This window comes from Dendrobates tinctorius, unplaced genomic scaffold, assembly GCF_039654945.1.
Source record: "Dendrobates tinctorius isolate UK_male_01 unplaced genomic scaffold, ASM3965494v1 ptg000075l, whole genome shotgun sequence".
NCBI lineage: Eukaryota > Metazoa > Chordata > Amphibia > Anura > Dendrobatidae > Dendrobates > Dendrobates tinctorius.
The window spans coordinates 42429628-42456619 of record NW_027361743.1 but is presented as its reverse complement, the minus strand read 5'-3'; the positions used below and the strand labels follow the sequence as shown (position 1 = coordinate 42456619).

At 41.2% G+C, this 26992-nt stretch overlaps 1 protein-coding gene across 6 annotated transcripts in view; it reads right to left on the bottom strand.

Moving 5' to 3' along the window:
* Positions 1 to 26992, bottom strand: part of NBEA (neurobeachin) — a 915436-nt gene that overhangs the window by 469356 nt on the left and 419088 nt on the right. For 5 of the 6 annotated variants that reach the window (XM_073583206.1, XM_073583210.1, XM_073583207.1 and 2 more), the window contains 3 exons: positions 9854 to 10289; positions 2894 to 3045; positions 1056 to 1182 (listed from right to left, as the gene is read on the bottom strand). In XM_073583206.1, coding sequence (XP_073439307.1) covers positions 1056 to 1182; positions 2894 to 3045; positions 9854 to 10289 — 715 coding nt within the window. The remainder of the gene's footprint in view (positions 1 to 1055; positions 1183 to 2893; positions 3046 to 9853; positions 10290 to 26992) is intronic. The other variant, XM_073583208.1, reaches the window with a different exon arrangement.

The window sequence follows — 26992 nt, the reverse complement described above, 5'->3', positions numbered from 1 at the left end:
TTGAATTTCCACAAAAATTTAAAACCACCAATAAATTTCGTTCAACTTCACAAATTGTGTCCCACTTGTTGTTGATTCTTCACCAAAAATTTACATTTGGTATCTTTATGTTTGAAGCATGATATGTGGGAAAAGGTTGAAAAGATCCAGGGGGCCAAATACTTTTGCAAGGCACTGTATATATATAAATAAATGTGTGTGTGCATATACACACACATATATATATATATATATATATATATATATATATATATATAGAAATATAAGAAAATTGGGATCCAGCAAAAGGGTTAATAGGACCGTGAGGAAGGCACATAGTGCTGAAACATGTAGTCCCTTGCTGGAATGCTACTAATTGATTGGAGTTCCTCATACTTTTTATGACATTATGGATTAATAAAGAAGAAGTTTTTATAAATCTGGTGAACTTTCATCCTTTTGCTGGATCCCAATTTTCTTATATTTCTATTTGTTGGGGCATACTCCCTGCCTGGATCCGTGCAAAACATAAGGTGAACACCGATTACTGCATCAAGAGGAACTCCTTTATGGTGAGCTGGCTATATGTTTTTCACATTGTTTACACATATATATATATATATATATATATATACACACACAGACACACACACTTGGATACAAGTGCACATGTATTACATGCATGACTGAATCGGTGATTGTTCATTAGCAGAGGACAATCTGTAAAAAGTGCATGGGAGCATGTAAATGATTAATTATTCTATGCCTACACATGTCACTGCATTGTAAATAAAGGGGGAACACTTACCAATTTCATTTTAATTATACTACAAGCTGTTAACGGTAGTCAACACAGATGTAAACAAGCATACGGCAATGTGGTACTAGTCTATAAAAACAACAAAGAAAAAATATACAGAAATTCAAAAGGAGCTGCAGATTTCCTTTCCCGTACTCCTAGACCTTGTTTCCATTGGCATGTCACCGGAAAGCAGCTTGGACATTGATAACCGGCTAACGTTTTTCTCAGAATATACACAAAGAGTACAACCATACAAATCTACTACGATTGTTACCTCATGTTTTCAGCAGAGTCCTCCGGCATGGGAGCCACAGTCTGCACTGCTGGTAAGTTTTTGCTGGTAGCACCATTTACAAAACTGGACGATGAAGAGGAGGATGATGAGGTTGAATCCACCGCACCTGTTCCACAGACAAAACCTCAACATGTGAAATATACAGACAGAACATGTCATTATCACCTGGCAGTAGAGCACTGAGAAGGTCCATGAAGGGACTATATCCTAACCGGAGGTGGTGGCACCTGATCTGAGGAACATCACATTACATTTCAGAATGACTGGGTAGCGCGTATGTACTATTACTATTTACAGCATTTATCTAGGTAAAATCTAGTGTATACTAAAGGCCTGCAATAGCTGAGGACAGATATGGCCAGAAACAGGCGATTGCCTTACCATCACAATAGTGACTCTCCTACAATCACTAGATCAGATCTCCGCTTTACTGCTCCCATAATTATAGCGGTCTGATGGCCGTACACTATAGATTATATAGCAGTCTGTGATCAGGACCATATTAGTTGGCCAAGGGCTGATGCAGACTTTTCAGGTCCGGCAAAGTAGATAGGATTTATAGAAATCTCATGCCCATGGTGTTTTTTTATGCAATGTAAAAAAATTATTTGAAATTCACAACAAGTTAATTTCTCATGTGGGTGCCATGAGTTTTACATGCAAATTTTCCCCCATAGACTTATACCAGATGCGGAAAATAGGCAAGTAAAAAACGAATATGCAGAGAGGCACAAAAACCAGATGTAATCCGCATATGACTGTATTCAATAACATTTTGTCAAAGCCAAATACCAGGAAGTAAAGAAAGATATGAAGAACACAGCATCAACAGGGCAGAGCAGTGCACCTGCGCAGGAGCCACGACAGGTAGCAAAGAAGAGGACGCCATTGTTAGAAGATGGGAGGTGTCGGACGGGACGGAGACACCCATCGGTCCAAAATGGACCCGGACCAACCCTGGATGAAGTATAATCTAATTCTTTTTTCTTATGTTTCAGGTTACATCGGGGGGCTTATCTAAAGCATTACGGAATGCTGCAGATAAGCCCCTGATGGCGATGCCGGCAGCTGATAGGCGAAAAATAAGGCAACAGATTCCCTTTAAGGGTTGGAAATCCCGATTATAACACTAATGTCCCCTTGTGTGGCAGAAGTGCAATTCCGCTCCCTAGTATGACTGCTACCTCTACTAGCTACCTCTCCATATCATATAGAAGGATGTGAGATGTTTTAGGAGAGGTGCGGAAGGGCTTTTTATTTTTTTTTTTAAAACAGTCTCTGGGTCTTTGTTACAAGTGGGCACTGGAGCAGAACGGCACAGGAAAGCATATCGTATACAGCAGAACACAGCAGCACATGTCATATGGCATCATGTAGTGGTACAGGACAATGGAGGACACATGGAGAATGAGCAGCACGCGACAGCACAGGACATAAGACAAGACATGATATCATAGAGAACCAGACAGAGGGAAGCTACACACAGGACCCTAGTGACATCTCAGAACAAAAATCACCAATCAGTGTCAAGCTTTGATACTCTAAACCGCAAACAAGATATAAAACAAAGGCTCTGATTGGTCACTGTAGATAAGTTGCGCACAGTCTGAGAGCGGCCCAATTTTAGGCCTCATTGCACATGTGGTATATTAAAAAACCATATGCCAATATACCTTATACTAAACTAATACTGGGAGTCTATACAAAATGTGAGCACAACACATTCACAAGCAAGCTACACAACAGTGCCTCAGGGTACAAGACGTACATTACTAACACCACATTATTGATGGAAGATGAAATGAAGGAACAAATACCTGTTGTATTGATCATACTTTTGGGTGTTGCTCCAGTAGAAGCGAATATATTTGGTGTTGTGCTGGGGGTGAGGCTTCCACCGCTGGCAGCACCCACTGTGTTCACGGCTAAACTGCCAGGTGGGGGTTTCTTCACGGGTACGACGACACTTCTGTGAGGGCAAAGCACAGAGAACATACAGATGACCATACGTCACCCACTGTATACCAGGCACAGAACAGCATGGTGTATAATGTAGGCCTTGTCACCAAATATAGGGGCTAGCATTAATGAGGAGTATTCAGAAGCCCTGGAGAGGACATGGCAGCAATTTACCCAGGTTTTGTTTCTACAGAGACGCCAACTATGAGAGTGACACGCCTAAAGATGTATTTCGAAAAAAATCCAGAGACCCTAAAAAATGCAGTCAAAGTGCGAAAAAATCCCAGGGGGGGGGGTACTAAAACCCTCTCTGGACCTTATTTACCATAATGCAAATTTTTCTGTGGATTTTTCAGCAGATCGGCATTAAGTTCTGAATGTGTTACAAGAAAATGTCTCACAAGTTTGTATATGCATTTGACGCATATTCTATCCCTTTGCTAAATTATCCACTGTGGATTTTTTGCTGTAAGGTGTGGATGAGAAATGGTAATATTTCCACTTTGCTACTTGATGTTTCTGGAGGAAAATCTGAATGGCATCCACCAGCCATGAATGGAGTCCCCCCCAAATGGCTCGTACAGACGACTGTAGTTTCGGTATGAGTGAAATCCGTCAAAACATCGGATCGCACACTGACCAATGTTATTCAATGAGGCAGTCCGTGCATGTCAAATTTTCCTTGGACCGAGAGAGCCAATGAAAAGAAAAGCACAACATGCACGATTTGCCTCTGATAAAATAAATCAGAAGGTCCTTGTCCATTTATGTCTATTGGTCCGTGGAAAACGTTGCACCACACTCGGATGTCATCCATGTGAGGTCTGATTTTTGAGGACAGACTGAATAGAGAAGATGAAGAATTTTATTTTTCTCTCCACCTTTGAGAAAATCAAATCCATCGCTAATTAGCACAAGCAGCGTGACTTTCTTGGATGAAGATCATACAGCTGTCTGCACCTGCCCTTAAAGTAGTTCCAGGTGCCAGCTTTGTTGCATTTATTCGCTGAAATTTAAATTGTTTTTTTTTTTTTTACAAAATTGTGGGGAAAAAAACCAAACATATATATGCGAGTATGTGTGGTAATATATATTTGTTCATTTATATATTTATTACACACACGTTTTATTTTCAAAAATTAATACACAAACAAGGACAGAACGGACGACTATTTAGTCCCACTGATGTCGTCCCTTGGTGGGGACTCCGCTTATGTACATGGAGGTACTTCCACCACGAGGCAGTAGGAACAGACACATTGGTAATTAATTAAAAAAAAACCCTTGTAGTGCACAAGCAGTAGTGAAGAACGGCCGCCTGAAATCTGCAGTAAAGGTCTCAGAGCTGGAAGGATAATTTTTGATGTTGTCACTCTCGATCCACTGAATGGCTGACACACAATCAAACCCGTCTGGCAGGCTGGCAGCTCATTTTGCTGGCAGGTGGCAAACAATTAGACACACCAATTTGTGCCTCCTGATGACATTAAAGCATGAAACTAAGTTGTATGCGGGGCCTAGTGATTTGTGTGAAAGCATTTCAAAAATAATACTCTTTGCCGTGGCAACTCATTTCAGACTGCCACCTCCCATTATGGCTTTGAGCGGTGAAGACGACAGGCCTCAGTTACGAGTGGAGCAAGGCCGCTTCTGTTCAATCCGTCATCAGTGCCCCCCGAGACCTCAATCCCCTCCTTTCATCAATATCACCTCATCATTTACATTCGATAGTTCTTGAGCTGCTGCATACATTACATACACTGAGGCGCCTTTTGTGGGAGCGTATTAGCCTACTCTGTATGTCCATGTTGTCATGTCACAGAGTCCCTCGCTCGTGAACAATGATGGGCCTAACAAGAGCATGATGCCTTTTCTACACTGTTCATTCTGCCTCTTCTGACTAAAACCCTGGACTTAGACACAAAGGATGGTAAATGGCTATTTACTACACCGTACACGATCTCATGGGGGGAAACCTCAAATACCAAGGTAAAAGGTGAGACGTAATCGAAAAATGGCAATAAGTGGTAATTGAACCTTCACCTTCAGACATTGGTTATTTTTTACAAATGTCTCGTGCAAGTCACAACTTTGTAAATTTATACTTGCATTAAAGGTGAAGAGAATTTACAGTATGTATTTTACAGAAATTAAATATAGGAAAAAATCTCAACTATAATGCAATATATAATAAGAAAAGATAACACATCACAACCGATCCGTTACTCCATCAGTCTATAGCATATGTGTCAAACTCTGGCCCATGGGCCAAATCTGGCCTTAAGGTGATATTTGCCCCACAATGCCGTATGGAGGGCTATGTGGGGCCATTATTCTGAATGGAGGACTATGTGAGACCCATTATACTGTATGGAGGACTATGTGGGGCCCACTATACTGTATGGAGGACTATGTGGGGCCCACTATATTGTATGGAGAACTATGTGGGGCCATTATTCTGAATGGAGGATTATGTGGGGCCCATTATACTGTATGGAGGACTATATGGGGCCCATTATACTGTATGGAGGACTATGTGGGGCCCACTATATTGTATGGAGGACTATGTGGGGCCATTATTCTGAATGGAGGACTATGTGGGGCCCATTATACTGTATGGAGGACTATGTGGGGCCCACTATACTGTATGGAGGACTATGTGGGGCCCACTATACTGTATGGAGGACTATGTGGGGCCCACTATATTGTATGGAAGACTATGTGGGGCCATTATTCTGAATGGAGGACTATGTGAGACCCATTATACTGTATGGAGGACTATGTGGGGCCCACTATACTGTATGGAGGACTATGTGAGACCTACTATATTGTATGGAAGGCTATGTGGGGCCATTATTCTGAATGGAGGACTATGTGGGGCCCATTATACTGTATGGAGGACTATGTGGGGCCCATTATACTGTATGGAGGACTATGTGGGGCCCATTATACTGTATGGAGGACTATGTGGGGCTCATTATACTGTATGGAGGACTATGTGGGGCTCATTATACTGTATGGAGGACTATGTGGGGCCCATTATACTGTATGGAGGGCTGTATGGGGATCACAGTTGGGGCATCATACTGTCTTGAGGTCACAAAACTTTTTTGTTAGGGGAGTTGAGGAGGGGGGGGGGTTTAAAGTAAGGTTATCATACCGTGCCTGTGTAGGGTACTATGGAGGAATTAACTCTGGAAGTATCAAACTGTGTTTGGGGGGGGGCAATGAAAGGGCAATCTAGGGGCTTCAATAGGAGGAACATGACTTTATAAGGGTTGCAAAGTTGTGAGATATGCTCTTCTGTGAACCCACCGAGCATTACGTGCTATTTTTGGAGGGTTGTGGGGTCCAATTAGAACTTCTGCGATGGGACACCGTGATTTCTTTGTGCACGGCTGACCGCAAGGAAGTACCCAATGCTTCGGTCATGTGGTCTGTCTCTTAAGATTTATCAATTAAAATGTACTTTGGGACAGCCCCTTTAACCCCTTCATGACCTGAGGTATTTTCCTTTTTGCGTTTTCGTATTTTTGCTCCTTTCTTCCCAAATTTATAACTTTTTTATGGTCGTGTTAGGGTTTGTTTTTTGCGGGGCAAGTTGTACTTTTGAACGACACCATTGGTTTTAACATGTCGCATACTGCAAAACAGGAAAAATATTCCAAGTGCGGTGAAATTGCAAAAAAAAGTGCAATTCCACAGTTGTTTTTTTGTTTTTATTATGTTCACTAAATGCTAAAATTAACCTGCCATTATGATTTTCCAGGTCATTACGAGTTCAGAGACACCAAACATGTTTAGGTTCTTTTTTATTTAAGCGTGAAAAAAAAAAGTCCACCCTAATAAATGGAGCCATTTTCTGATACCTGTAGCGTCTCCATTTTTCGTGATCTGGGGTTGGGTGAGGGCTTAATTTCTGGGCGTCGATTCTGAACGCGGCATTACCAAATGTGTGTATATTTGATTTTTTTTTTAATAGTTTTATTTTGAATGAGGCGAAAGGGGGGTGTATTTGAACTTTTTAAAAACTTTTTTTTTTTTACTTTTTGCATGCTTTAATAGTCTCCATGATCACTTCTGCTGCACACAGGCGACAATCAGATCGCCTGTGTGTAGACCACCGGGCGGCACTCGTAACAATCTGGCTACGACAACCATAGAGGTCTGCTGGAGACCTCTGGTTGCCATGTCAACCCACTGGTGACCCACGATCATGTGATGGGGTCACCGATGGGTGAGATTTCTTACGTGCTTCCGGTAAGCGCGATTTAAGTGTCGCTGTCAGAGATTTACAGTGACATTTAACAGGTTAACAGCCGCAGGTGGATTGTGATTCCACCAACGGCTTTCGCAGGTGGATCATGATTCCACCAGCAGCCGTTAGGGGCACATGTCAGCTGTTCAAAACAGCTGACGTGTGCCAGGAAAGATGTGGGCTCAGCGCTGGAGCCCACATCAAAGGGAGGGATTCCGACGTGGGCGTATTAATACGCCCAACGTCGGAAATGGGTTAACTGTTTCCATATTAGGCAATAAGGAAAAACTTCCACAATTGTACACTTAAAAAAAAAATATATATATCAAGGTTGGCCCACGAACTTATCCAAGTATATTTGAGTTTGACATCCCTGGTACATCGCAAAAGTCCTTTAAAAATTGACAGACAGGATTAGGACAACCACTAAACAAAAGGTGTTTTTTTTATTCATTGTTATTTTTCTTTACAATTTTTATAATCATGGCCAAAAAGCATTGCTAAAAATCTAAAAAAATATCTGTTAAAAACTTATATCATATCTATGTTGATATTTTCATTTATAATTGGAAGTCAAAGCACTCTGCCAAATCTCTAGCATGATTGATATTAGGGGCGCCCAACAGACCCTACTTGAGATCGAATAAGGTCATTTGGGGTTCCAAAGAGTTGCTTGAGCTCTACTGACAGGGTACTTAAAAGCACCCCCAAAAGTGCTGGACTTCTACTGTACTCCATGCCACTTAATGACATCACTGAAAATGGTCTCTGTGTTTTGTTGCAAGATGTGCAACTTTTTATGTTTTTACGCCACTTTTACTAATGTTATGAAAGTCGAAGGGTCTAATGGAGGTGGCGTGGCTGGCAGCAGACTGACAAATCTGCAATACTTCATTCCAGAACTGAAAAGAGTGCTTTTTTCACATGCAAAAATAAAAATCTCAGAAGTCTGAATGAGGCCTAAAGTTTGCATTTTCACACCTGGTTCTTCATTTAGTGTCTTCTCATTACACAACCATATGGAATAAAAAAAATAGTAAGGTGCTGCCGGATTTCAGCAGGAGACCTTACATTTGCACTGTTTAGCTCATGACGCAATCATTCCGATGTAGTGCAATTACATCAGTCTTTGATCACCGAGAAATAATAAACTGCAATTATCAGGAAACTGGACATTAACTACACCAGTCTGTCTGACCAGATGTGTATATAGAAAACCATCATAAAACGCATGTAAATTATACAGAGATATAGGCTGCATATATGATAATGCCCAGTATCAGAGAACGAGACAAGGCGGTGACCATGGTCCAAAAACGCCTTGTGCATGGATTACCACTCCATATGCTAATCTTAAAAAGGAGAAAACGGAGTAACGGATACAAAATATATGCAAAAGTATAAATTTTATTAATACTCACATCAAGTGCTGACAAGTATACAAGTTGACTAAAATAGGGGGGATAAGCCCCAATGATACAACAATCAGGACAGACAAGGACAGGGTAAATAAAATGATACCAGTGCTCGAAATCTACATGGCACAACGTTCAGTCAGCCCATGGGCATTGCACATAACAGACATGTGTCTAATGGTAAAAGATAGTCAAATATGGCATACTCAATTAAATGTGTATTGTACATAGTTGTACATGTCTAGAGCGCCAAAAAAAAAAAAAAAAAACCATCCAGAGGGGTCAATGTGCAAGTCCAATGGACACTGAACATAAATGAATCAATGACATGTGGAAGGATTCTTACATAGTAAATAACATATGTATCAGCATATCAAAACTGCGCAATTGTGCTAGAGAGAACCCGGGAGACGACCCGCCCAGCGGTCCAAATGACCGAAGTGTGGAAACAAGTAAAGGCAGGCTGCTTACCGGGGAGCAGAGGAGGTGAAGGCCCATGCAACGACACCCGTTGTCGTTGCATGGGCCTTCACCTCCTCTGCTCCCCGGTAAGCAGCCTGCCTTTACTTGTTTCCACACTTCGGTCATTTGGACCGCTGGGCGGGTCGTCTCCCGGGTTCTCTCTGGCACAATTGCGCAGTTTTGATATGCTGATACATATGTTATTTACTATGTAAGAATCCTTCCACATGTCATTGATTCATTTATGTTCAGTGTCCATTGGACTTGCACATTGACCCCTCTGGATGGTTTTTTTTTTGGCGCTCTAGACATGTACAACTATGTACAATACACATTTAATTGAGTATGCCATATTTGACTATCTTTTACCATTAGACACATGTCTGTTATGTGCAATGCCTATGGGCTGACTGAACGTTGTGCCATGTAGATTTCGAGCACTGGTATCATTTTATTTACCCTGTCCTTGTCTGTCCTGATTGTTGTATCATTGGGGCTTATCCCCCCTATTTTAGTCAACTTGTATACTTGTCAGCACTTGATGTGAGTATTAATAAAATTTATACTTTTGCATATATTTTGTATCCGTTACTCCGTTTTCTCCTTTTTAAGAGAGATATAGGCTGGGAATACACATTAAGATGACTAGAAGAGACACAGTAAAAATTAATATGAAGTCATACCTGTCAAATGAATGGAACTGCATGGGAAGAATGACCTGGGCTTCCCTTTTGAGTGCAGGGTCTGGGTAAGGTACCGGGTCAGGCCCGGCCTCAGCCATCTCAAATGGAGCAGCCACTAGACTTTTTAGAATTTCTTTGACATTGATTCCCTTGCTTTGGCTGATGCTAGATATGGAGGGAGCTGGCTTTAGCATATCACTAGGACTGTCTGTTAAACTCTCCTGCGACTTCTTCACATCGGATGACAACGTGGAGAGTAGTTCACCCATGATGTCTGGGCTTAAGCTGCTATCATGATCAGTTCCATTCAAGATGCTGCTAATGTGCTCCTCTCCAATGCCCGAGTCCGTGTGAGGAATAGAACTTTCTAAATGCAGTTCTTCAATGGGTGTGGGGGTTTCTTTATCCTTGATATCAGGAAACAGAGCTGGTGTATCTAAAAGCAAGAAAGCAGAAACATTTTTTTATGTTCAATCATAAGACGCAGGAAACCTGACACCTAACCATTGTAATGATGAAACACTATCCTTAACATTAAAGGGGTATTACCATATCCAAGATCCCATCCCAATATGTAGTACGTGTAAAAATAGTAACATTAGCAAATACCTATAATTAGAAATGTAGTATAGTTCTTCTGATTTGATATGTCACTCACCACATGTGCAGGGCATAGAAGTAGATTAGGTATCCCTGGTTACAACCACTAATAACTATCACTATATGAGTGGTCGTAACCCATGAATACCTAAGCTAGTGCAGTGACCTGCATATGGGGTGAGCAAAATAGCTTATCAGAAGAACTATACTACATTTCTATTTGGAGATACTTGCTAGTATTATTATTATTATTATTACACCTACTACATATTGGGATAGGATCTTGGAGATGGGAATGCCCCTTTAACTTTCACCCTTAATCATCTCGTTATCCTGTGTGAATTTTATGCGTGGCATTGTCAGATGGTCTTAATGAATCAGTAGCGTCTGACAAGTGTTGTGAGCCTCCCTGGGCCTTACTACAAACATTATTTTGTCAAAGCTTATTACACCTAGTGCGAAAACGCCAAAAGTTGCAAAAGTCTTGTGAAATTTTGCACCTTTGCATTGCAATTTCTGCCAAAATTCTGGAATAATCACATGGCTGGATTGGGGGCCCATGAACATATCTCGATTTTCACTTGGAATAAACAAAGAAATCTGTGTGACGTATGACCCCTGTGACCAAAGTCTGGCTTTATGCAGGAGGCTGCTTGGCTGCCCCTTTGTGCAGGCAGCAAATATGACATCACATCAAAAAGTTGTCTTAGTATTGACACTTCTATTACAAGTAATAAATGAGACCCACTTCAATTTCACCCCTCCATATTTATCAACTTTCAAACAATAACGGTAAATTTTGCAGCAAATTGCATTAGCGCAACTTTTGTTTAAGCACGTTAAGCACACTTTCCAGTGTTCAAAAAGAGCAGATCCGTGATAAAAAGCAAATTAAAGTTGAGATTGGCATAAACTCTGTCTTTTTGTGTATGTTAAAAATTAAGGTAGCAAATAAAAGTATCTGTTCTGGACCATTTGAAGACCACTATGACCTGTCCAGAATATGTGATGTTTTTGGTCATTTTTATATAGAAATGTATTAGTAAATATATCACACTTCACGCCAAAATGTTTACCCAGCCCTATTTCCTCATCTGATAAGTTACGCCATAGATACTAAAAATGGTGTATTAAATTACTGAAATTATTCGAGCACATCGGCGATACTTTATTAGCACCCGAGCATGCTCCGATAACACCTTATCCGAGCACGTTTGCTCATCACTACTAAAATTTAGGTTGTCTAGCACACAGGAAATTGACTAGGTTACTAAATAGATACAATTGCAGAATGCATTTGGCCCAGGCATCTGCAACAAACAAATGACGCAAACTGCACAAAAGTAATGGTCGATGTCCCTCTCTACGCTAATGGCGTCTATGCAAAAATTAAAATCCCTGTATCAAAGCTACAGCCGCTATAAACAAATGTAAAAAAATTGATCAGTACTGAAAAATATTGAAACTGTAATACAACACTAATATAAAGTAAATGATCTACAATATCTGCACAACCGTGGCCTTTTAGGTTGGGGTGGCGAGAGGTCAGAAGTGTGCCATCTGCTCATACAAAGAGCGGAGTAGAGGTGGACAAGTTGACGGACAAGGTCTCTCTGCGACATCAGTTTGAGGATATTGAGCTGAAGGTCCACACCCAGAGGAATCCCAGAGGAGCAAGGCGTTAGATGTAAATCCATTCACATACCCCAAAGCTTTGAGATTAGTCAGCTACATGAGAGCAAGTTGCAGATGTAACAAAATACAACATATCCAATGACCAAATTACCAAATCTTGCTGCAAGCCTCAGGGGCAGGAAAAGACCAAAAAATAGCTAAGCACAAACGAGTGTTGTAACATAAGAGTCACACTCTAATAAAAAATCAAAATTGGTTAGAACGCTACTGGTTTACACAAAAGAGATGTAGTTTTATATTATTTTATGTTGATTTGTCGTTATTATGGTGTGTGTCAATAATGCTGAAGGTAAATAATTTGCTATTTATTTTTAATTCTATATTTTTTAGTATTATATATACGAGAAATATATACTGTATATATATATTATTATTATTTATTGTTATAGCGCCATTTATTCCATGGCGCTTTACATGTAGGGAGGGGTATACATAAAAACAAGTACAATAATCTTAAACAATACAAGTCATAACTGGTACAGGAGGAGAGAGGACCCTGCCTGCGAGGGCTCACAATCTTCAATATATATATCTATATATATCTATATATATCTATATATATATATATATATATATATCTCTATCTATCTATCTAAACACCTTATCGTGTCTGTCTGTAACCGAAATCGCGGGCCGCTGACTGGTCGCGGCCGCCAGGCCCCCGAGGCCAGGCCGCAACCAATCAGCGGCAGGCGCAGGCCTTAATCTGTAAAAAAGAGAATATATAAAAAAAAAAAAAAAAGTTATTCTCGCCTTCCGATGGCCTCCTGTCTTCTTTCCACGCGCCCGGCCTCGCGTTCCCAGTAATGCTTTGCGGCTTAGACCGCTGATGACGTCACTCTTGCGAGAGCGAGAAAGACGACTGACGTCATGAGCGGTCTAAGCCGCAAAGCATTACTGGGAACGCGAGGCCGGGCGCGTGGAAAGACGACAGGAGGCCGTCGGAAGGTGAGAAAACTTTTTTCTATTTTTTTAACAATATTTTTGTACAGGGCCGCGGCAGTGATTGGTCACGGTTACAGGGCCGCGTTGCTGATTGGTCGCAGCTACACGGAAAGGGGGGTGAGGGGACCATGCATACCAAGAAAGGGGGGTGAGGGGGACCATGCATACCAGGATAGGGGGGTGAGGGGACCATGCATACCAGGATTTGGGGGTGAGGGGACCATGCATATCAGGATTGGGGGTGAGGGGACCATGCATACCAGGATTGGGGGGTGAGAGGACCATGCATACCAGGATTGGGGGGTGAGAGGACCATGCATACCCCGAAAGGGGGGTAAGAGGACCATGCATACCAGGAAAGAGGGGTGAGAGGACCATGCATATCAGGATTGGGGGGTGAGAGGACCATGCATTCCAGGATTGGGGGGTGAGGGGACCATGCATACCCCGAAAGGGGAGTAAGAAGACCATGCATACCAGGAAAGAGGTGAGAGGACCATGCATACCAGGATTGGGGGGTGAGAGGACCATGCATTCCAGAATTGGGGGGTCAGGGGACCATGCATACCAGGATAGGGGGTTGAGGGGTAGCATGCATATCAGGATTGGGGGTGAGAGAACCATACATATCAGGATTGGGGGTTAGAGAACCATACATATCAGGATTGGGGGGTGCATTATTGCATTATTATTAAATCTTCAAAAATAAACTGCATATATATTCTAGAATACCCGATGCGTTAGAATCGGGCCACCATCTAGTGTGTAATAATGAGAAATGACACCGGGAAAAAGTATTGAAACCGCTTATTGAAATTTATTTAGTATTTTGAAAAAAAAAAGCCTTTGTTGGTGATGACCACTTCAAGATGCCTCCTGTATGGAGAAACTAGTCGCAGGTCAGGAGAGCGGACCAAAACTCTAAGATATTCTTCAGGGGTATTGATACAATTAGTAGCCAATTACTGGCTGCACCCCTACAAATCACACACTAGATGCAGCTTTTCCAATCAATGTAGAAAAGGAACGTTACACTGTACGGGAGGCCGTGTAAAACGCTTCAGAAGGTGAAAATGCAACATTGATGTAGAACTCCAGACAAGCGTTGGAAAGCATCTTCCCACGGGGCAGAGCCATCAGCATCCAGAATGGAGCAGAACTATTGTGCGCAGCCAGAGAGATGGAGACTGCAAGCGCTCTGCGTGGCATTAGCTTTTCAGTGCGATGAAAACGCACACAAACTAAAAAGACAGAGAGGCTCTGGGGAGGCGCTGAGGCCTGACATATTAGGGATTTTATTTTTTTTTTTTTTCAAACCTTTCAACCTCTGAAAAAATTGCAATCTGTGGAGAGACTGGATCTATTTATCTATTTCAGAGGTCAGAAAAGGGTTTTTTACGTCAAACCAGGCACAATTCACATTGAGTTATGTTATCTACAATTGTGTGCAGACAAAGATGGGTTCTAGTTTCATTGCAGCATCTGTAGGGTTCCTTAATGCCATTTGTGCTCACCTACAAGATAGAGAGTGTGACAATGGTGAAAATACTGCATTGCCATCTGATTGTGTATGATTTAATAAAAAAAAAAGCAATATATATATGCATATATAGAGCTATTTACACACATTTATATATATACATACATACACACACAGTGTATATGTATATATTCACACACACACTTTTCTTATTTCTTAGATACACATTATATTTACAAAGTCAGAAAGGGATCAAATAATTATTTCTTTCACTAACTATATATTTACTCACTTATATAGTGCCATTAATTCAACAGCGCTTTACAGACATTATTGGCACTGTCCCCGATATAGATAGTAGATACACACACACACACCTATCTATCTATATATATTGATAGATGTGTGTATATATCAAAAAGTAAAGGGAACACTTAGACAACACAATCTAACATCTCCTAGTCAATCACTCTTCTGTGAAATCAACCTGTCCAGTTATGAAGCAACACTGATGGTGAATCAATTTCTCTTCCTCTTGTGCAAATGGAAAAGACAACAGGTAGAAATGATAGGTAATTATCAAGACAACCCCTATAAAGGAGTGGTTCTGCAGGTGGTGACCACAAACCATTTCTGTGTTCTTATTCTTTTTAGCTGTTGTATTGGTCACTTTTGCATTTTGTCTTTACTCTTGCTGTCAGTAGCATGAGGCAGTATCTACAACCCACAGAAGTTGCTCAGGCAGTGCAGCTGATCCAGGATGGCAGATCAATCTGACCTGTGGCAAGAAGGGTAGCAGTGTTGTCAGCACAGTGTCCAGAGCATGAAGCAGAAACCAGGAGACAGGTCAGTACACCAGGAGACATGGAGGGGGCTGTAGGAGGGCAACAACCCAGCAGCAGGACTGCTACCTCCTCCTTTGTGTAAGGAAGAACAGGAGGAGCAGTGTCAGAGCCCTGCAAAATTACCTCCAGCAGGCCACTAACATCCATGAGTCTCCTCAACGTCATCAAGTGGGTGTTGTGCTTATAGCCCAACACAGTGCAAGGCGATTGGCATTTGCCAGAGAACACCAATATTGGCAGATTCGACATTGGTGTCCTGTGCTCTTCACAGATGAGTCTGGAGATGCCGTGCTGCCTGCAACATCCTCCAGCATGACCGATTTGGCTATGGGTCAATAATGGTAAGGAGGGGCATTTCTTTGGAGGCCCAACAGCCCTTCATGTGCAAGCCAGAAGTACCCTGACTGCTATTAGGTACAGGGATGAGATCGTAAGAACCATTGTGAGACCACATACAGGTGCACTGGGCCCTGGGTTCCTGGTGATGCATGACAATGCTAGTCTTCAGGTTGCTGAACTGTGTCAGCAGTTCCTACATGATGAAGGCATTAATGCTATGGACTGGCCTGCCCGTTCCCCAGACCTGAATCCAATCAAACACATCTTGGACATAATGTCTTGGTCCATCCACCAATGCCATGTTGCACCACAGACTGTCCAGGAGTTGACTGATGCTTTAACCCCTTCACTACCAAGGGTGGTTTGCACGTTAACTCCCGGGCCAATTTTTACAATTCAGACCACTGTCCCTTTATGAGGTAATAACTCTGAAACGCTTCCATGGATCCCGGTGATTCTGACATTGTTTTCTCGTGACATATTGTACTTCATGTTAGTGGTAAAATTTCATTCATAAAACTTGTGTTTATTTGTGAAAAAAACGGAAATTTGGCGAAAATTTTTAAAATTTTACAATTTTCCAACTTTGAATTTTTATGCCCTTAAATCAGAGATATGGCACACAAAAAACTTAATAAGTAACATTTCCCACATGTTTACTTTACATCAGCACAATTTTTTTTTGTTACGAATTTATAAGGGTTAAAAGTTGACCAGCGATTTCTCATTTTTGCAACACCATTTTGTTTTTACGGACCACATCACATTTGAAGCCACTTTGAGGGGTCTATATGATAGAAAATACCCAAAAATGACACCATTCTAAAAACTGCACCCCTTAAGGTGCTCAAAACCACATTACATTCACAAAGTTTATTAACCCTTCAGGTGTGTCACAGGAATTTTTTTGAATATTTAAAAAAAAAAAAAAAATGAACATTTAACTTTTTTTCACAAAAAATACTTCAGGTTCAATTTTTTTTATTTTACCAAGGGTAACAGGAGAAATTGGATGCAAAAGTTATTGTGCAGTTTGTCCTGAGTACGCGGACACCTGATATGTGGGGGGACCACTGTTTCAGTGCATGGCAGAGCTCAGAATGGAAGGAGCGCCCGTTTGACTTTTTCAATGCAAAATTGGCTGGAATTCAGATCGGATGCCATGTCACGTTTGGAGAGCCCCTGATGTATCTAAAAAGTGGAAACTCCCCACAAGTGACCCCATTTTGGAAACTAGACTCCCCAAGGAACTTATCTAGATATGTGGTGAGAACTTTGAACCCACAAGGGCTTCACAGAAGTTTATAACGTACAGCGGTACAATTAAAAAATCATATTTTTTCCACAAAAATGATCTTTTCACCAGGGCTGTGGAGTCGGAGTCGGAGTCGTGGAGTCGGAGTTAGTTTTGGTTGGAGTCGGAGTCGGTAGAAATGTACCGACTCCAGCTTTAAAAAAAATGTATTAATATTTCATAATTGAACTTTCATATGAATTTTATAAATGTTACTCAAATATATATGTTCTATCAAACTATGAACAACAGTGATAAGCAGTTCTGCTGGAGATAGAGACATTTCTTACTTCTTGTGTGTCACTGTTCTCCACTGCCCTTATTTAATCTTATACTTGGTTAACCTCATGCTGCCCCAACCCCCCTACTTACAATGTATGAAACTGAAAGTGAAAATGTGTTGCAAATTCTTAGTAGTAAAGCTCCTCCTCTAGACTAGATCATACTAGGTGTGCGTCTTCCAAGCATCTCACAGCTGCCTGCTACTCAGAAGAGGAAGACTGTAAGAAGTATTATCCTTTCAACAAACTTTGCATCAGTTAACTGTGAGTACATGAGGAATAATAACAGTATTACTGACCACTATATCAGTTGTACGACCTGGCAATAATTTTGTACAATTGTTTTTAGGAAAAACAAACAATTGTCATTTGGATTGTGAATGCAGAATTAAAAACCTGAGAATGTCAAAGAAGCATCACATTAAATCAGCTGTATTTGAACATTTCACCATCACTCAAGATAGAAAACATTATGTCTGTAAGTGTATGACAAATGATCCAGACGAAAACAAATGCTGTGAAGCCAAGATGAGTGCATATTCAGGCAAAGATAAAAATGCTCCTACCAGAGCTTCTAATCTAAAGAGACATTTACAGCGCTTTCATCCAGAAGTACTGAAAGCAGTGGATGAGAAAGACTGCATCCAAACCAATGAACCAGTGCCCAGCTCTTCCAGCCAAACAAAGGAGCAGAGAACTTTGCAGCCATCAGTTGCAAGATATTTTGTCAGTGACAAAGTTACTGTGACAATGACAGTAGATACATTTAAAAAACAGATCATAGAGCTTGTTGTAAAGGATAGTGTGCCTATTTCATTATTTTCACGACCAGCTTTTATGTGTCTGAATGGGGAAATGGCCCGCAAGCTTGGTGTTTCTCTGGAGAGAGAGAGTATTAGAAAATTAGTAATCGAAGAAGCTTTTAAACAAAAGGAAGAACTTAAAAAAACTCTCAAGGGACGCTTTCTGTTTCTTAAAATGGATGCCTGCACACGTCACAGAGTGAACTATTTTGCCATCAATGTCCGATTTGTTTGTGACAAAAATGAAATAGTTACCAAGACATTGGCAGTAAAAGACACCAAAGCTCATCACTCCAGTGAGTTTCTCCAGGTCTTGGTGGAAAAGGTTCTGTAAGACTATGAACTTAAAAAATAGCAAGTTCTTTCTGTCGTAACTGACAATGCTTCAAATATGATAAGTACTATTAAGCTAATGAATGAGAGTAATGATGGTGACCAGCAGCTAGAACATTCTGGGTCCACAGACACAGAAATGTTTGAAATAGAGGAACACAGTATTGTAACTGAGGAGCAAACAGAAGTTGCTTCAGATGAACAGCAACATGATAGTTTAGATGATCTTGTTGAAAACTGTGTCAATATGTTCTTTCATTCATCACATGCGCTGTGTTGTGCATACGCTACAGCTGGCTATAAGAGACAGTCTGCAAGAAGGACATGCTGCTGCACTGATTGGCAAGGTGAGAAAATTGGCTACTGTTGCCAGAACCCCTAAAGTTGACTCAATTTTGAAGAGACGTGCTGGAAAAGGGGCAATTATTGATCAAGCCACACGATGGGGCAGTACTTACTTAATGATTCAGCGCTTGGTTGAACTGAAAACCTTTCTTGTAGACATGGCTAACCCTCAACTGACGCTAAATGAAAGTCAGTGGAATCAGGTGACTGAGCTGGAAAAATTGCTAGAGCAACTATTTACAGTGACTAAAAAATTACAAGCAGAGGACTTATCTCCAGGTATTTTCTTAAAGGAGTCGAAGAACCTGATGTTTCGCCTGTCCCAAAGAGGAGGGTTAATTGCAAGTGGCATTGCTGCATCAATGAAACGGAGAGAGGAGCTACTATTACAAAATAACATTCTTTTGGCAGCCGTTTATGTTGACCCAATGCATCGGATTCTTCTAGATGATCAACAGCTAAGTAAAGGAAAAGAAGCTCTGTTTGAAATAGCAGTAAGGATGAAAGGGTTGCAGAACAGTCAGGAGGAACAAGAAGAATTTGGTCGTCCTGCCACATCTTCACCCTCATCATCAACTGATGAAGAATTTAATTTCGAAAAATATTTGGATCACAAGGACCGTGCAAAGCGTTCCCGCATAGAAGAGTCATCCCCATCAAGGAACACAGCCAGTACATTTCAGCAGAATTTTTCATGTGCACTAAAAGAAATTGAGAAATTTGACCGTTCATCAAAAATAACAGTGCAACAAGCGATTCCTCTGTATCCTGACATTGTCAGAGATGTTGCCCGAGTGGTTACTGCTTTGCCACCAACACAAGTTAGTGTAGAGAGGTTGTTCTCTGCCCTCAAAATAATTAGATCAGATTTGAGGGCATCCATGAAGGAGGATCTGACAGAGGCAATACTTTTTCTGAGGACAAATTTATAGATTTCTTCTTATTAACTGCATAAAAGTGTTTATTGCATATTTACTTACAGTTTAGAAAAGTTTATAAAAGTTATTTGCTATATTCTAATTGTATTCTAATAAATGTAGTTTTTGCTCTAAGTGGTCTGATTACTTATATGATGGTGAGAAACTGAATAAGCACGATGTTTAATATTTTACAACAGTAAATTTGTTGTTATGAATTGGCCATTTATGAAGGAGTCAGAGCCGGAGTCGGAGCCTGATAAAATCCAGGAGTCGGAGTCGCAACTGTGGCTTACCGACTCCACAGCCCTGCTTTTCACCCCCAATTTTTATTTTCAAAAGGGTAACAGGACCCTAAAAGTTATTGTGCAATTTGTCCGGAGTACGCTGATACCCCACATGTGGGGGTAAACCACTATTTGGGCGCATGGCAGAGCTCAGAAGGGAAGCAGCGCCATTTGACGTTTTTGGCTGGAATTGAGATCGGACACCATGTCGCGATTGGGAAACCCCTGATGTACCAAAACAGTGAAAACCCTCCACAAATGACACCATTTTGGAAACTAGACCCCCCAAGGAACTTGTCTAGATGTGTGGTGAGCACTTTGAACCCCCAAGTGCTTCACAGAAGTTTATAACGCCAGGGTGTGAAAATAAAAAAATCATTTTTTTCCACAAAAATGATATTTTTGCCCCCAATTTTTTATTTTCCTAAGGCTAACAGTAGAAATTGGACCCCAAAAGTTGTTTTGCAATTTGTCCTGAGTAGGCTGATACCCTACATGTGGGGGTAAAACACGGTTTGGGCGCATGGCAGAGCTTGGAAGGGAAGGAGCACCATTTGACTTTTTCAACGCAGAATTGGCTGGAATTGAGATCAGACGCCATGTTGCATTTGGAGAGCACCTGATGTGCCCAAACAGTGGAAACCCCCCAATTATAACTCCAACCCTAACCCTAATCTCAGCCCCAACCCTAGCCCTAACGGGAAAATGGAAATAAATACATTTTCTTTTAATTTTATTATTCTTCCCTAACTAAGGGGGTGATAAAGGGGGTTTGATTTACTATTTATGGCGGTTTTTATGTTTGGCAGCTGTCACACGCTAAAAGACGCTTTTTATTGTAAAAAGAGTTTTTGCATCACCACATATTGAGAGCTATAATTTTTCCATATTTTGACCCACCGAGTCATGTGAGGTCTTATTTTTTGCGGGACGAGTTGACGTTTTTATTGGTATCATTTTCGGGCACGTGACATCTTTTGGTCGCTTTTTATTCTGATTTTTGGGACGCAGAATGAACAAAAACCAGCGTTTCATGAATTTCTTTTGGGGGGTGCGTTTACACCATTCCGCCTGCGGTAAAATTGATAAAGCGCTTTTATTCTTCGGGTCAGTACGGTTACAGCGATACCTCATTTAGGTCTTTTTTTATGTTTTGGCGCTTTTATGCAATGAAAACAATTTTAAATAAAAAAATAATTATTTTTGCATCGGTTTATTCTGCGAGCTATAACTTTTAATTTTTTGCTGATGATGCTGTATGGCGGCTCGTTTTTTGATCATGCGTTATTGCACTTTTTGCTCGGCGGTATGATAAATCATTTTTTGCTTCGTTTTTTATTTTTATTTTTTAAGGGGTTCACTAATGGGACAGTTCTATAGGGCGGGTCACGGCGATACCAAATATGTGTACTTTTATTGCTTTTTTTTATTTCCAAAAAATGAATTAGGGATTTTTTTTTTTTTTATTTATTTAGCGATTATTTTAAAATTATTTTTACACTTTTTTTTTTTTTTTTTAACTTTATTACATTGTCCCAAGGGGGACATAACTGTCATGTGACAGATCGCTGATCTGTCACATCACAGATAACTGTGACAGATCAGCGATCTGTCACAGGCACTGCACAAGGCTTCCTCGTGCCAGCGCTTAAGGGGTTAATCCAGGTCTGGGAGGAGATCCCTCAGAAGAACATCTGCCCCCTCATCAGGCCCAGGCATTGTTGGAAGGTCACACACACACACTACTGAGCACAATTTCCTTGTCTTGAGGCATTTCCACTAAAGTTGGATCAGCCTGTAATTTGATTTTCCACTATGATTTTGAGTATCATTCCAAATCCAAAACTCCTTGAGATATTAATTTGGATTTACATTGAACATTCTTATGCATTATTGTGCTCAACACACTCCACTATGTAATGAATATATATATATATATATATATATATACATATATATATATATATATATATACACAAATATATATATATATATATATATATATATATACACAGCGCCTACAAGTAGTATTCAACCCCCTGCAGATTTAGCAGGTTTGATAAGATGCAAATAAGTTAGAGCCTTCAAACTTCACCCAAGAGCAGGAGTTATTAACAGATGCATAAATCTTACAAACCAAAAAGTTATGTTGCTCAGTTAAATTTTAATAAATTTTAAACATAAAAGTGTGGGTCAATTATTATTCAACCCCTAGGTTTAATATTTTGTGGAATAACCCTTGTTTGCAATTACAGCTAATAATCGTCTTTTATAAGACCTGATCAGGCCGGCACAGGTCTCTGGAGTTATCTTGGCCCACTCCTCCATGCAGATCTTCTCCAAGTTATCTAGGTTCTTTGGGTGTCTCATGTGGACTTTAATCTTGAGCTCCTTCCACAAGTTTTCAATTGGGTTAAGGTCAGGAGACTGACTAGGCCACTCCAACACCTTGATTTTTTGCCTCTTGAACCAGGCCTTGGTTTTGTTGGCTGTGTGCTTTGGGTCATTGTCTTGTTGGAAGATGAAATGACGACCCATCTTAAGATCCTTGATGGAGGAGCGGAGGTTCTTGGCCAAAATCTCCAGGTAGGCCGTGCTATCCATTTTCCCATGGATGCGGACCAGATGGCCAGGCCCCTTGGCTGAGAAACAGCCCCACAGCATGATGCTGCAACCACCATGCTTGACTGTAGGGATGGTATTCTTGGGGTCGTATGCAGTGCCATCCAGTCTCCAAACGTCACGTGTGTGGTTGGCACCAAAGATCTCGATCTTGGTCTCATCAGACCAGAGAACCTTGAACCAGTCTGTCTCAGAGTCCTCCAAGTGATCATGAGCAAACTGTAGACGAGCCTTGACATGACGCTTTGAAAGTAAAGGTACCTTACGGGCTCGTCTGGAACGGAGACCATTGCGGTGGAGTACGTTACTTATGGTATTGACTGAAACCAATGTCCCCACTGCCATGAGATCTTCCCGGAGCTCCTTCCTTGTTGTCCTTGGGTTAGCCTTGACTCTTCGGACAAGCCTGGCCTCGGCACGGGAGGAAACTTTCAAAGGCTGTCCAGGCCGTGGAAGGCTAACAGTAGTTCCATAAGCCTTCCACTTCCGGATGATGCTCCCAACAGTGGAGACAGGTAGGCCCAACTCCTTGGAAAGGGTTTTGTACCCCTTGCTAGCCTTGTGACCCTCCACAATCTTGTCTCTGATGGCCTTGGAATGCTCCTTTGTCTTTCCCATGTTGACCATGTATGAGTGCTGTTCACAAGTTTGGGGAGGGTCTTAAATTGTCAGAAAAGGCTGGAAAAAGAGATAATTAATCCAAACATGTGAAGCTCATTGTTCTTTGTGCCTGAAATACTTCTTAATACTTTAGGGGAACCAAACAGAATTCTGGTGGTTTGAGGGGTTGAATAATAAATGACCCTCTGAATAAACTTTTCACAATTTAAAAAAAAATTAAACAAAGAAATAACATTCTTTTTTGCTGCAGTGCACTTCACACTTCCAGGCTGATCTACAGTCCAAATGTCACAATGCCAAGTTAATTCCGAATGTGTAAACCTGCTAAATCTGCAGGGGGTTGAATACTACTTGTAGGCACTGTATATATATATATATATATATATATATATATATATATATATATATATATATATATATACACATATACATACAGTGGGGAAAAAAAGTATTTAGTCAGTCAGCAATAGTGCAAGTTCCACCACTTAAAAAGATGAGAGGCGTCTGTAATTTACATCATAGGTAGACCTCAACTATGGGAGACAAACTGAGAAAAAAAAATCCAGAAAATCACATTGTCTGTTTTTTTTTCATTTTATTTGCATATTATGGTGGAAAATAAGTATTTGGTCAGAAACAAGCAATCAAGATTTCTGGCTCTCACAGACCTGTAACTTCTTCTTTAAGAGTCTCCTCTTTCCTCCACTCATTACCTGTAGTAATGGCACCTGTTTAAACTTGTTATCAGTATAAAAAGACACCTGTGCACACCCTCAAACAGTCTGACTCCAAACTCTACTATGGTGAAGACCAAAGAGCTGTCAAAGGACACCAGAAACAAAATTGTAGCCCTGCACCAGGCTGGGAAGACTGAATCTGCAATAGCCAACCAGCTTGGAGTGAAGAAATCAACTGTGGGAGCAATAATTAGAAAATGGAAGACATACAAGACCACTGATAATCTCCCTCGATCTGGAGCTCCACGCAAAATCCCACCCCGTGGGGTCAGAATGATCACAAGAACGGTGAGCAAAAATCCCAGAACCACGCGGGGGGACCTAGTGAATGAACTGCAGAGAGCTGGGACCAATGTAACAAGGCCTACCATAAGTAACACACTACGCCACCATGGACTCAGATCCTGCAGTGCCAGACGTGTCCCACTGCTTAAGCCTGTACATGTCCGGGCCCGTCTGAAGTTTGCTAAAGAGCATTTGGATGATCCAGAGGAGTTTTGGGAGAATGTCCTATGGTCTGATGAAACCAAACTGGAACTGTTTGGTAGAAACACAACTTGTCGTGTTTGGAGGAAAAAGAATACTGAGTTGCATCCATCAAACACCATACCTACTGTAAAGCATGGTGGTGGAAACATCATGCTTTGGGGCTGTTTCTCTGCAAAGGGGCCAGGACGACTGATCCGGGTACAGGAAAGAATGAATGGGGCCATGTATCGTTAGATTTTGAGTGCAAACCTCCTTCCATCAGCAAGGGCATTGAAGATGAAACGTGGCTGGGTCTTTCAACATGACAGTGATCCAAAGCACACCGCCAGGGCAACGAAGGAGTGGCTTCGTAAGAAGCATTTCAAGGTCCTGGAGTGGCCTAGCCAGTCTCCAGATCTCAACCCTATAGAAAACCTTTGGAGGGAGTTGAAAGTCCATGTTGCCAAGCGAAAAGCCAAAAACATCACTGCTCTAGAGGAGATCTGCATGGAGGAATGGGCCAACATACCAACAACAGTGTGTGGCAACCTTGTGAAGACTTACAGAAAACGTTTGACCTCTGTCATTGCCAACAAAGGATATATCACAAAGTATTGAGATGAAATTTTGTTTCTGACCAAATACTTATTTTCCACCATAATATGCAAATAAAATGAAAAAAAACCAGACAATGTGATTTTCTGGATTTTTTTTTCTCAGTTTGTCTCCAATAGTTGTGGTCTACCTATGATGTAAATTACAGACGCCTCTCATCTTTTTAAGTGGTGGAACTTGCACTATTGCTGACTGACTAAATACTTTTTTTCCCCACTGTATATATATATATATATATATATATACACACACACACACATATACACATACAGACCAAGAGTTTGGACACACCTTCTCATTCAAAGTGAAGAGTGTGCAAAGCAGTAATCAAAGCAAAAGGTGGCAACTTTGAAGAACCTAGAATATAAGACATATTTTCAGTTGTTTCACACTTTTTTGTTAATTATATAATTCCACATGTGTTAATTCATAGTTTTGATGCCTTCAGAGTGAATCTGCAATTTTCATAGTCATGAAAATAAAGAAAACTGATGAGAAGGCGTGTCCAAACTTTTGGTTTGTACTGGACACACATATATACATACATAGTATATACTCGCGTATAAGCCGAGATTTTCAGCCCATTTCTTTGGGCTGAAAGTCTCCCGACCCCCCCCCCCCCCCCGGCTTATACGCGAATCATATATATGCCAGGGAGTCGGCGGGGGAGGGGGGTGTCAGATCATACTGACCCCCCTGGTGCGGTCTCTGCAGCCCCCCCACCCGCTTCTCCCAGGGTCTTAGTCTACTACCTTCAGCAGTCACGTGGTACCGCTCATTATAGTCATGAATATGACTTTACTGAGTGGTACCACATGACCGCTGAAGGAGCCTGAGACCGGGAGAAGTGGGGGGGCTGCAGAGACCGCACCAGGAGGCGGTAAGTATATGCGATATTCACCTGTCCCCGCTCCATCGCTGCTCTGTCCTCCGCGTCCTCTGTCTGTGATGTTCAGGTCAGAGGGCGCGGCGCGCACTAACTACATCACCGCGCCCTCTGCCTGAACAGTCACTGACAGAGGGACCCGGAAGACAGCGACGTGCAGCAGTGGAGAGGGGACAGGTGAATATCGCTAGTGTCGGGGTCCTGAGCCAGCGGTGACACCGGCACCGGGCCCCAGCGACGAGAGGTGAGTATGTCATTTTTTTTCCATTTGCAGCAGCATATGGGGACACACTCTATGGAGCATCTTATGGGGCAGCGTATGAGGGCATAATCTACGGAGCAACTTATGGAGCAGCATATGGAGGCATAATCTATGAAGCATCTTAAGGGGGCATAATCTACGGAGCATCTTATAGGGAATAATCTATGGAGCCATAACCTTTATGGGGCAGCATATGGGGCATATTATTCTATGGAGCATCTTATGGGGCCCTTATTAATCTTTGTGCAGCATTATATGAGGCAGATTTTGTATGGAGCATCTTATGGGGCTCCTGATTCAATATGGATATTCAACAACATTTAACCTACTGATGTCTCAATTAATGTTACTTTTATTGGTATCTATTTTTATTTTTGAAATTTACCAGTAGCTGCTGCATTTCCCACCCTAGGCTTATACGAGAGTCAATAAATTTTCCCAGTTTTTTTGTGGCAAAATTAGAGGGGGTTCGCTTATACACGAGCATATATGGTGTATGTATATATATATATATATATATATATATATATATATATATATATATATATATATATATATATATATATATATACACACATACATACATACATACACTAGCTGAAGAGCTCGGACATAGTAACTAACTGTGGTTAGTTATAACAAATTATAAATATCCTCCATCCCATAGTCCCGTGCCCATATACCCGTCATACATATCCTCCATCCCATAGTCCAGTGCCCATATACCCATCACACATCCTCCATCCCATAGTCAACCATTATGA